The following is a 12,500-nucleotide window of genomic DNA, read 5'->3' as shown; positions in this document are numbered from 1 at the left end:
GAGACAGGCAGACAGACAGACAGACAGAGACAGACACAGACAGACAGACAGACACAGACAGACACAGACAGACAGAGACAGACACAGACAGACACAGACAGACAGACACAGACAGACACAGACAGACAGACAGACACAGACAGACAGAGACAGACAGAGACAGGCAGACAGACAGACAGACAGAGACAGACACAGACAGACAGACAGACACAGACAGACACAGACAGACAGACACAGACAGACAGACACAGACAGACAGACACAGACAGACAGACGGACACAGACAGACAGACACAGACACAGACAGACAGACAGACACAGACAGACAGACACAGACAGACACAGACACAGACAGACAGACAGACACAGACAGACAGACACAGACAGACAGACAGACACAGACAGACACAGACACAGACAGACAGACAGACACAGACAGACAGACACAGACAGACAGACGGACACAGACAGACAGACACAGACACAGACAGACAGACAGACACAGACAGACAGACACAGACAGACACAGACACAGACAGACAGACAGACACAGACAGACAGACACAGACAGACAGACAGACACAGACAGACACAGACACAGACAGACAGACAGACACAGACAGACAGACACAGACAGACAGACGGACACAGACAGACAGACACAGACACAGACAGACAGACAGACACAGACAGACAGACAGACACAGAGAGACACAGACAGACACAGACAGACACAGACAGACAGACACAGACAGACACAGACAGACAGACACAGACAGACACAGACAGACATCACATCCTCCCAAACTGAGGCCTGCCCATCACCTGAGAGGCGGGACTTCCTATTATCTAGGGATTCAGGCCTGTCCATCACGTAGGGGCGGGACTTCCTGCAGACTGGTCAATCAACCCTGTCCATCCCCAGGGAGGGGGGCGGGACTTCCTGTACCTTAGTAAATCAACCCTGTCCATCACCTGGGAGGGGGTGGGACTTCCTGTTAGCTATGGATTTAGTCCTGTCCTTCACCTGTTGGGTGGGACTTCCTGTTTCTTAGGGATTCAGGCCTGTCCATCACGTGGGGGGTGGGACTTCTTACCTTTTAGTAAACCATGCTTGTCCATCACCTGGGGGCGGGACTTACCTTCTGCTTTCCTTCCAGGGGGGGCGGGACTTCCTGTTTATGAGGGATTCAGGCTTGTCCATCCCCTGGGGGGGGCGGGACTTTCTGTATATTAGTAAATCAACCGTGTCCATCACCTGGGAGGGGGTGGGACTTCCTGTTTCTTAGGGATTCAGGCATGTCCATCCCCTGGGGGGGGGCGGGACTTCCTGTATATTAGTAAATCAACCCTGTCCATCACCTGGGAAGGGGTGGGACTTCCTGTTTATGAGGGATTCAGACCTGTCCATCACCTGGGAAGGGGTGGGACTTCCTGTGTATTAGGAATTCACGCCTGTCCATCACTGGAGGGGGGCGGGACTTCCTATTTATTACTAAATCAGGGCTGTCCATCACCTGGGGACGAGATTTATCTTCTGGTTTCCTTCCAGGGGGGCGGGACTTCCTGTAGTTTAGTAAACCGGGCCTGTCCATCACCTGGTGGGCGGGACTTCCTGTTCATTAGGGATTTTTACCTGTCCTTCCCTTGGGGGCGGGACTTCCGTTCTCCTTTCCACTCTCGGGGGCGGGATTTCCTTTTAGCACGGTTTTTCCGGCTTGTCCATCTCCTGGGTGGGCGGGACTTCCTGTTGCTTAGGGATTCGGGCCTGTCCATCTCCTAGGGGGGCGGGACTTCCTGTTTCTTAGGGATTTAGACCTGTCCATCTTCTAGGGGGGCGGGACTTCCTGTTCATTAGACATTTTTACCTGTCCTTCACTTGGGGGCGGAAATTCCGATCTGTTTCCACCCAGGGGGGCGGGACTTCCTGTCAGCGGGGTTTTCCGGCCTGTCCGTCTCCTAGGGGGGCGGGACTTTTTGTCATCGGGGTTTCCCATCCTCTTTGGGGGCGGGACTTCCTGTGAGCGGGCCTGTCCATCTTCTATGGGGGCGGGACTTCCTGTTCATTAGACATTTTTACCTGTCCTTTACTTGGGGGCGGAACTTCCGATCTGTTTTCCACCCAGGGGGGCGGGACTTCCTGTCAGCGGAGTTTTCCGGCCTGTGCATCTTCTAGGTAGGCGGGACTTCCTGTCAGCAGCCTTTTCCGTCTCGGGGAGGGCGGGGCTTCCTGTTTCTCGGTGATTCCGGCCTGTCCATCTCCTAGGGGGGCGGGACTTCTTGTCATCGGGGTTTCCCATCCTCTGTGGGGGCGGGACTTCCTGTGAGCGGGCCTGTCCATGTCCTAGGAGGGCGGGACTTCCTGTCAGCCGCGTTTCCGGCCCCGGGGTGGGCGGGACTTCCTGCTAGCGGGGTTTTTCGGCCTGTCCATCTTCTAGGTAGGCGGGACTTCCTGTCAGCAGCCTTTTCCGTCTCGGGGAGGGCGGGGCTTCCTGTTTCTCGGTGATTCCGGCCTGTCCATCTGCTAGGGGGGCGGGACATCCTGTCATCCCGCGTTTCCGGCCCCGGGGTGGGCGGGGCTTCCTCTCAGCGGGCATTTCGGTCCCCGCGGTGGGCGGGACTTCGTCTCAGCCGCGTTTCCGGCCCCGGGGTGGGCGGGACTTCCTGTGAGCGGCGTTTCCGGCCCCGGGGTGGGCGGGACTTCCTGTGAGCGGCGTTTCCGGCCCCGGGGTGGGCGGGGCTTCCTGTGAGCGGGGATTTCCGGTCCCGTGGGGGCGGGACTTCCGCTCACCGCGCGCTCCCGTCCGCGCAGGCGCCGTGGGAGGCGGCGCGGCTGCTGGCGCTGGCGGCGGCGGACCCGGCGCTGGAGGCGCGCGGCGGGCGGCTGCTGCGCATGCGCGGCGCGGGCGGCGGTGGCGCGGAGGAGGCGCGTGCGCACGCGCGGGCGCGGGACGTGGCGCTGCAGCGCGCGCTCTGGGCGCGCAGCCGCCGCCTGGCGCGCGCGTGACGTCAGCCGGGCCACGCCCACCGCCCTGGCCACGCCCCGGCGAAGAGGGCGGCCGGGCCACGCCCTCCAACGGTCCCAGGCCACGCCCACCGCGCTCCACCCACGCGCCCGGGACCGCCAGGCCACGCCCACGGCTTCCCCAGGCCACGCCCACCGCCCTGGACGCGCCCCGGGGGAGATAACGGCTAAACCACGCCCACTGGGAGCCGCCCACGCAGCGGGAGCGAGCCAGGCCACGCCCACGGCTTCGCCAGGCCACGCCCACCGCCCTGGACGCGCCCCGGGGGAGATAACGGCTAAACCACGCCCACCGGGAGCCGCCCACGCAGCGGGAGCGAGCCAGGCCACGCCCACAGCGCTCCACCCACGCGCACGGGCCCGCCAGGCCACGCCCAGCCCTTCCCCAGGCCACGCCCACCGGCCTGGACGCGCCCCGGGGGAGATAACGGCTAAATCACGCCCACCGGGAGCCGCCCACGCAGAGGGAGCGAGCCAGGCCACGCCCACCGCCTCCCTGGCCACGCCCAGGGTGAAACGAAGGCCAGGCCACGCCCACTCTTATCCACCTACGAGGAAACAACGTCCCTGGCCACGCCCCTCGCCCCCCGAAGCCACGCCCACCCCCCCTGGCCTCCACACCCCGTGCAGCCACGGCCGCTAGGCCACGCCCACCAGGCTCCACCCCCTGGGAAACCATCTCCCAGGCCACGCCCCCTCGCCCAGGGCTGCTAGGCCACGCCCACCAGGCTCCACCCACAGGGAAACCATCTCCCAGGCCACGCCCCCTCGCCCAGGGCTGCCAGGCCACGCCCACCAGGCTCCACCCACTGGGAAAACATCTCCCAGGCCACGCCCCCTCGCCCACGGCTCCTAGGCCACGCCCACCAGGCCCCACCCAGTGGGGAAGCATCTCAGGCCACGCCCCCTCGCCCAGGGCTGCTAGGCCACGCCCACCAGGCTCCACCCCCTGGGAAAGCATCTCCCAGGCCACGCCCCCTCGCCCAGGGCTGCGAGGCCACGCCCATCCCCGGCCCCAACCCACCAGTGGCTGCTAGGCCACGCCCACCAGGCTCCATCCACAGGGAAAGCATCTCCCAGGCCACGCCCCCTCGCCCAGGGCTGCCAGGCCACGCCCACCAGGCTCCACCCACTGGGAAAACATCTCCCAGGCCACGCCCCCTCGTCCAGGGCTGCCAGGCCACGCCCACCAGGCTCCACACCCTGGGAAAGCGACTCCCAGGCCACGCCCCCTCACCCAGTGGCTGCTAGGCCACGCCCACCAGGCTCCACCCACTGGGAGAGCATCTCCCAGGTCACGCCCCCTCGCCCAGGGATGCGAGGCCACACCCACCCCCGGCCCCAACCCACCAGTGGCTGCTAGGCCACGCCCACCAGGCCCCAACCCACCAGTGGCTGCTAGGCCACGCCCACCAGGCTCCACCCACTGGGAGAGCATCTCCCAGGTCACGCCCCCTCGCCCAGGGCTGCTAGGCCACGCCCACAGGCTCCACCCCCTGGGAAACCATCTCCCAGGCCACGCCCCCTCGCCCAGGGCTGCCAGGCCACGCCCACCAGGCTCCACCCCCTGGGAAACCATCTCCCAGGCCACGCCCCCTCGCCCAGGGCTGCCAGGCCACGCCCACCAGGCTCCACCCCCTGGGAAAGCATCTCCCAGGCCACGCCCCCTCGCCCAGGGATGCCAGGCCACGCCCACCAGGCTCCACCCACAGGGAAAGCATCTCCCAGGCCACGCCCCCTCGCCCAGGGCTGCTAGGCCACGCCCACCCCTGTCCCCACCCACTCGTGGCTGCTAGGCCACGCCCACCCGCGCAGGCCCCGCCCCTCCCCAGCGCCCAGGGCGTCCCAGGGCGAAGAAGAGGCCAAGGATGAGCCACATGATGGATGTGTATTAAATCAGGATGCCAGGCACGCCCCTTCCGGTCTCTGCACATCACTTCCGGTCTCTGGATGGGTTGCCCTGGCGACCAGGCTGCGCAGGACGCCGCTTCGGGTCCCTGGATGCGTTTCCTTGGCGACCAGACTCTCCACAGGACGCCGCTTCCGGTCCATGGATGGGTTGCCATGGCGACCAGGCTGCGCAGGACGCCGCTTCCGGTCTCCCCCAGTCCCTGGTCCACGCTTGCGGGGATGCGCCCGGCCTGCCTCCGTTGCCATGGAGACGGGCGCAGGCACCGCGCGGACCACGCTGTGCGTAGGGGCGGGGCCTCGGTCTACTGCTGTAGGGACCACGCTGTGCGTAGGGGCGGGGCCTCGCTGAGCATAGGGGCGGGGCCCAGTTCTACTAGGGACCAATCTGTACATAGGGGAGGGGCCTAGCTGTGGGTAGGGGCGGGGCCTAACTACTGCTTTGGGACCATGCTGTGTGTAGGGGCGGGGCCTACCTCTGCGTAGGGGCGGGGCCTAGCTCAGCATAGAGGCGGGGCCTAGCTGGACTAAGGGACCAATCCATGCCTAGGGGCGGGGCCTAGCTCTACTAGGAGATCAATCTGCGTAGGGGCGGGGCCTAGCTGTACTAGGGAACCAATCCATGCCTAGGGGCGGGGCCTAGGACTATTACTAGAGACAGCACACTGTGCATAGGGGCGGGGCCTGTTGCTAGGAAACCAGTGTGCATAGGGGCGGGGCCTATCTCTGCTAGGGAACCAATGCATGAGGAGCGGGGCCTAGCTCTGCTAGGGAACCAATCCATCCCTAGGGGCGGGGCCTGGCTCTACTAGGGAACCAATGCATGCCTAGGGGCGGGGCGTAGCTGTACTAGGGAACCAATCCATGCCTAGGGGCGGGGCCTAGGACTATTACTATAGACAGCACACTGTGCATAGGGGCGGGGCCTGTTGCTAGGAAACCAGTGTGCATAGGGGCGGGGCCTAGCTCTACTATGGGAACCAATGCATGCCTAGGGGCGGGGCCTGTTGCTAGGAAACCAGTGTGCACAGGGGCGGGGCCTGGCTCTGCTAGGGAACCAATGCATGCGTAGGGGCGGGGCCTGGCTCTCCCAGGGGACCTATCCGTGGGCCGGGGCGGGGCCTGGCTCCGCCGGGGAGCCAATCGGCGGGCCGGGGCGCGGCGCCGCGGTGGTGGCGAGCATGGCGCCGTAGACGCCCGCGTCGGGGCCGTGGGGCCGCGCCAGGCGCGCGCGCGGGAAGCCGGCGGCGGCCAGCAGGCGGCGGTAGTGGCGGGGCGCGCGCTCGCGGCCGCGCGTCTGCAGCAGCATGTTGAGGCTGAGCATGCGCAGCAGCGCGGCGCGGGCGGCGGGGGCGCGGCGCGGCGGGAAGGCCTCGACCAGCAGCACGGCGCCGCCTGCGGGCGGGGACCCCCGGATCAGACCGGAAGTGGAGGATAGGGGGTCCCAGGACCGGAAGTGGAGGGTCGGGGAGTCTAAGGACCGGAAGTGGAGGGTCCGGGACCCTAGGATCAGACCGGAAGTGGAGGATAGGGGTATCCCAGGACCGGAAGTGGAGGGTGGAGAGGGTCCCAGGACCGGAAGTGGAGGGTCGGGGAGCCCAGGATCAGACCGGAAGTGGAGGATAGGGGGATCCCAGGACCGGAAGTGGGGTTCCAGGACCGGAAGTGGAGGGTGGAGAGGGTCCCAGGACCGGAAGTGGAGGGTCGGGGAGTCTAAGGACCGGAAGTGGAGGGTCCGGGAGCCCAGGATCAGACCGGAAGTGGAGGATAGGGGGATCCCAGGACCGGAAGTGGGGTTCCAGGACCGGAAGTGGAGGGTGGAGAGGGTCCCAGGACCGGAAGTGGAGGGTCGGGGAGTCTAAGGACCGGAAGTGGAGGGTCCGGGACCCTAGGATCAGACCGGAAGTGGAGGATAGGGGGGTCCCAGGACCGGAAGTGGAGGGTGGAGAGGGTCCCAGGACCGGAAGTGGAGGGTCGGGGAGTCTAAGGACCGGAAGTGGAGGGTCGGGGAGCCCAGGATCAGACCGGAAGTGGAGGATAGGGGTATCCCAGGACCGGAAGTGGAGGATACGGGGTTCTAGGACCGGAAGTGGAGGGTGGAGAGGGTCCCAGGGCCGGAAGTGGAGGGTCGGGGACCCCGGGATCAGACCGGAAGTGGAGGATACGGGGATCCCAGGACCGGAAGTGGACGATGGAGAGGGTCCCAGGACCGGAAGTGGAGGGTCGGGGAGTCTAAGGACCGGAAGTGGAGGGTCCGGGAGCCCAGGATCAGACCGGAAGTGGAGGATAGGGGGATCCCAGGACCGGAAGTGGGGTTCCAGGACCGGAAGTGGAGGGTGGAGAGGGTCCCAGGACCGGAAGTGGAGGGTCGGGGAGCCCAGGATCACACCGGAAGTGGAGGATAGCTGGTCCCAGAACCGGAAGTAGGGTCCCAGGACCGGAAGTGGAGGGTTAGGGCATCCCAGGAATGGACCGGAAGTGGGGGTCCGACGTGACTGAGACCGGAAGTCGGGGTGTGTCACGAGTCAGACCGGAAGTGGGGGTGGAAAAATGGGCAGAACCGGAAGTGGACAGTCAGAAGAAGTCAGACCGGAAGTGGACAGTAGGAGCGAGTCAGACCGGAAGTGGGGGTCGGGACTGGGTCAGACCGGAAGTGGGGGTCGGGACTGGGTCAGACCGGAAGTGGGGTAAGGAAATGGGTCAGACCGGAAGTGGACACTCAGAATGAGTCAGACCGGAAGTGGGGTCGGGATCAAGTTAGACCGGAAGTGGGGGGGCGGGAGTGGGTCAGACCGGAAGTGGGGGTCAGAAATGAGTGCGACCGGAAGTGGGGTCGGGAATGAGTCCGACCGGAAGTGGGCGGGCGGGAATGACTCAGACCGGAAGTGGGGTAGGGAAATGGGTCAGACCGGAAGTGGGGGTCGTGACTGACTCAAACCGGAAGTGGGTGGGCGGGACTCGGTCGGACCGGAAGTGCGCGGGGGCGGGGACTGGGAGTGGGCGGGACCGGAAGTGGGCGGGACCGGGACCGGAAGTGGGCGGGACCGGAAGTGGGGGGCCGGAAGCGGGCTCACCGGGGCGCAGGGCCGCGCGCAGGCGGCGCAGCAGGCGGCGGCAGGCGGCGTCGGGCCAGTCGTGCAGCACGCGCGCCAGCAGGAACAGGTCGGCGCGGGGCAGCGCGTCCCGGAAGAAGTCGCCTGCAACGCGCGCCGGAAGTCCCGCCCCCGCGCCGCCCGGAAGCCCCGCCCCCCGCATCCGGGCGTTCCCCCCCCCCGCCCCGCACCTGCGCAGAGCCGCACGCCGCCGCCGCCGCCGCCGCACATCCGGGCCTCGCGCAGCACGTCGGGCGCGTCCAGCGCGGACACGCGGCTCCCGGGGTACAGCGCCGCGCATGCGCGCGCCAGCGCGCCCACGCCGCCTGCGGGACGCACGCACGCACGGAGCGCGGCGCCGGCCACGCCCACCGCGCGGGGGACGCGCCCACAAGGGCCCAGGCCACGCCCACCCCAAGCAGGCCACGCCCACAGGGAGTAGGACACGCCCACCGCGCGGGGGACGCGCCCACAGTCACGTGGATCTGTCCAGGCCACGCCCACAGGGACGTAGACCCGTCTAGGCCACGCCCATAACGGCTAGACCCACCCAGGCCACGCCCATAACGGCTGGAGCCGCCCAGGCCACGCCCACAGAGCGGGGGACGCGCCCGGGCCACGCCCATAAGGGCTAGACCCACCCAGGCCACGCCCACAAGCAGTAGGACACGCCCACAGGGAGTAGGACACGCCCACAACGCGGGGGACGCGCCCAGGCCACGCCCACAGGGACGGGGACACGCCCACAGGGACGGGGACACGCCCACAGGGACGGGGACGCGCCCAGGCCACGCCCACAACGGCTGGAGCCACCCAGGCCACGCCCACAAGCCGTAGGACACGCCCACAGCGGCTAGAGCCACCCAAGCCACGCCCACAGGGACGGGGACGCGCCCAGGCCACGCCCACAACGGCTGGGCCCAACCAGGCCACGCCCACAGGAACGGGGCCCCGTCCAGGCCACGCCCACAACGGCTGGGCCCAACCAGGCCACGCCCACAGGGACGGGGACCCGTCCAGGCCACGCCCACAGGGACGGGGACGCGCCCAGGCCACGCCCACAACGGCTGGAGCCACCCAAGCCACGCCCACAGGGACGGGGACACGCCCACAGAGACGGGGACACGCCCACAGGGACGGGGACACGCCCACAGGGACGGGGACACGCCCACAGGGACGGGAAAGCGCCCAGGCCACGCCCATAACGGCTGGAGCCACCCAGGCCACGCCCACACGGACGGGGACCCGTCCAGGCCACGCCCACAGGGACGTGGAAGCGCCCGGGCCACGCCCATAACGGCTGGAGCCGCCCAGGCCACGCCCACAGCGCCGGGGACGAGCCCGGGCCACGCCCATAACGGCTGGGCCCAACCAGGCCACGCCCACAGGGACGGGGACGCGCCCACAGTCACGTGGATCTGTCCAGGCCACGCCCACAGGGACGTAGACCCGTCTAGGCCACGCCCATAACGGCTAGACCCACCCAGGCCACGCCCACAAGCAGTAGGACACGCCCACAGGGAGTAGGACACGCCCACAGCGCGGGGGACGCGCCCAGGCCACGCCCACAGGGACGGGGACGCGCCCAGGCCACGCCCACAGCGCCGGGGACACGCCCACAGGGACGGGGACGCGCCCACAGTCACGTGGATCTGTCCAGGCCACGCCCACAGGGAGTAGGACACGCCCACAGATACGGGGACACGCCCACAAGGGCAGAGGACACGCCCACAGGGAGCAGGAACCGCCCACAAGCTGTAGGACACGCCCACAGGGACTTAGAAAGGCACCGGCCACGCCCACAGTCACGTGGATCCGTCCAGACCACGCCCACAGGGACGTAGACCAGCCCAGGCCACGCCCAGAGGGAGCAGGAACCGCCCACAAGGGCCCAGGCCACGCCCACAGGGAGCAGGAACCGCCCACAAGCAGTAGGACACGCCCAGAGGGACTTAGGCAGGCACAGGCCACGCCCACAGGGACGGGGACGCGCCCACAGTCACGTGGATCTGTCCAGGCCACGCACACAGGGAGTAGGACACGCCCACAGGGACGGGGAAACTCCCAGGCCACGCCCACAACGGCTGGAGCCACCCAGGCCACGCCCACAGGGAGCTGGACGCGCCCACAAGGGCCCAGGACACGCCCAGAAGGAGTAGGACACGCCCACAGGGAAGTACACCAGTCCAGGCCACGCCCACAGGGATGTAGACACGCCTAGGCCACGCACAAAGGTAGCAGGACACGCCCACAGGGACGTGGACACGCCCACAAGGGCCCAGGACACGCCCACGCCAAGCAGGCCACGCCCACAGGGACGTAGACGCGCCCACAAGGGTCCAGGCCACGCCCACAAGGAGCTGGACACGCCCACAAGGGCCCAGGCCACGCCCATAACGGCTGGGCCCACCCAGGCCACGCCCACAAGGAAATGGACCCACCCACCATGACGTAGACACGCACACAGGGGATCCGCCCAGGCCACGCCCCCAATGAGCTGGACGAGCGCACAAGGGACTGGACCCGCCTAGGCCACGCCCACAACGGCTGGGCCCACACAGGCCACGCCCACTGTGAGCTGGGCCCGCCTGGCTACGCCCACATGTAGTTGGACCTACCCAAGCCACGCCCACAAGGAGCTGGACCCGCCCAAGCCACGCCCACAAGGAGCTGCACTCGAGCAGGCCACGCCCACAAGAGGCTGGACTCACACGAGCCACGCCCACAACCAGCCCGACCCACCTGCGAAGCCACGCCCACACTCAGCGGGCCCCATCTACCAAGCCACGCCCACTATAATCTCAATCCACCTGCCAAGCCACGCCCACAGCCAGCTAAACCCCACCAGGCCACGCCCACAACCCGCTAGGCCACGCCCACAGACAGCTAAACCCACTAGGCCACGCCCACAGCCAGCTCAACCCACCAGGCCACGCCCACAGGCAGCTCAACCCCCTAGGCCACGCCCACAGGCAGCTCAACCCCACGAGGCCACGCCCACAACCAGCTCCACCCACGAGGCCACGCCCACAGCCAGCTCAATCCACCTAAGCCACGCCCACAGCCAGCTCAACCCACCTAAGCCACGCCCATAGCCAGCCCAACCCACAAGGCCACGCCCACAGCCAGCTCCACCCACTAGGCCACGCCCACAACCAGCCCAACCCACCTGCGAAGCCACGCCCACACTCAGCGGGCCCCATCTACCAAGCCACGCCCACTATAATCTCAATCCACCTGCCAAGCCACGCCCACAGCCAGCTAAACCCACTAGGCCACGCCCACAGCCAGCCCAACTCAACTAGGCCACGCCCACAGCCAGCCCTACCCACCCAAGCCACGCCCACAGCTAGCTGAACCCCCCAGGCCACGCCCACAACCAGCCCAACTTAACTAGGCCACGCCCACAGCCAGCTCAAACCACCCAAGCCACGCCCACAGCTAGCTGAACCCCCCAGGCCACGCCCACAGCCAGCTGAACCCACTAGGCCACGCCCACAACCCACCAGGCCACGCCCACAGCCAGGTGAACCCACTAGGCCACGCCCACAGCCAGCTAAACCCACTAGGCCACGCCCACAACCCACCAGGCCACGCCCACAGCCAGGTGAACCCACTAGGCCACGCCCACAGCCAGCTCAACCCACCAGGCCACGCCCACAGCCAGCCCAACCCCACTAGGCCACGCCCACAGCCAGTCCAACCCACTAGGCCACGCCCACCATGACATCATCTCCTCCCCTCCCCACTCTGCACTTCCTGTTGTGGGCGGGCCTGCCATGGCACCCAGGGGACTAGGAACCGGAAATGAGGCCCTTGGGGGGGCGTGGCTTGACCAGTGACATCACCCGGGGGAGGCGTGGCCTGGGCGGGTATATAAGGCCGAGCCCTGCTGGGCTGGATCCCAGTCCACTTCCGGTCCCCGCCGACCACCGTGGCTCCGCCCAGGGCCCTAGGCCTCAGCCCAGCACCCAAGGCCTACCAGAGGGGGACTGAGCACAGCACCCAAGGCCCCCCCAGAGGGACTGAGCACAGCACCCAAGGCCCCCCCAGAGGGACTGAGCACAGCACCCAAGGCCCCCCAGAGGGACTGAGCACAGCACCCAAGGCCCCCCCAGAGGGACTGAGCACAGCACCCAAGGCCTACCAGAGGGACTGAGCACAGCACCCAAGGCCCCCCAGAGGGACTGAGCACAGCACCCAAGGCCCCCCAGAGGGACTGAGCACAGCACCCAAGGCCCCCAGAGGGACTGAGCACAGCACCCAAGGCCCACCAGAGGGACTGAGCACAGCACCCAAGGCCCACCAGAGGGACTGAGCACAGCACCCAAGGCCCACCAGAGGGACTGAGCACAGCACCCAAGGCCCACCAGAGGGACTGAGCCCAGCACCCAAGGCCTACCAGAGGGGGACTGAGCACAGCACCCAAGGCCCCCAGAGGGACTGAGCACAGCACCCAAGGCCCCCCAGAGGGA

General features: G+C 67.2%; 2 protein-coding genes across 2 annotated transcripts in view; one reads left to right on the top strand and one right to left on the bottom strand.

Annotated features, from left to right (window-relative positions):
• The window catches only part of LOC122102763 (dehydrogenase/reductase SDR family member on chromosome X-like), an 11,729-nt gene extending 8,722 nt beyond the window's left edge, over positions 1–3,007 (top strand). Inside the window, exon 7 of the mRNA XM_042673473.1 lies at positions 2,813–3,007. Within this exon, the coding sequence (XP_042529407.1) occupies positions 2,813–3,007 (195 nt within the window). The remainder of the gene's footprint in view (positions 1–2,812) is intronic.
• A 3,025-nt stretch (positions 3,008–6,032) lies between these two features.
• The window catches only part of LOC122102762 (acetylserotonin O-methyltransferase-like), an 11,278-nt gene continuing 4,810 nt past the window's right edge, over positions 6,033–12,500 (bottom strand). Inside the window, exons 6-8 of the mRNA XM_042673472.1 lie at positions 8,217–8,351; positions 8,008–8,130; positions 6,033–6,328 (exon numbers count right to left, since the gene is read on the bottom strand). Of these exons, the coding sequence (XP_042529406.1) occupies positions 6,033–6,328; positions 8,008–8,130; positions 8,217–8,351 (554 nt within the window). The remainder of the gene's footprint in view (positions 6,329–8,007; positions 8,131–8,216; positions 8,352–12,500) is intronic.

Source organism: Dipodomys spectabilis, unplaced genomic scaffold (genome assembly GCF_019054845.1).
Source record: "Dipodomys spectabilis isolate Male_0828 unplaced genomic scaffold, ASM1905484v1 ptg000868l, whole genome shotgun sequence".
Classification (NCBI taxonomy): domain Eukaryota; kingdom Metazoa; phylum Chordata; class Mammalia; order Rodentia; family Heteromyidae; genus Dipodomys; species Dipodomys spectabilis.
Note: the sequence above shows the minus strand (reverse complement) of the source record. Positions and strands in the feature narration are given on the sequence as shown.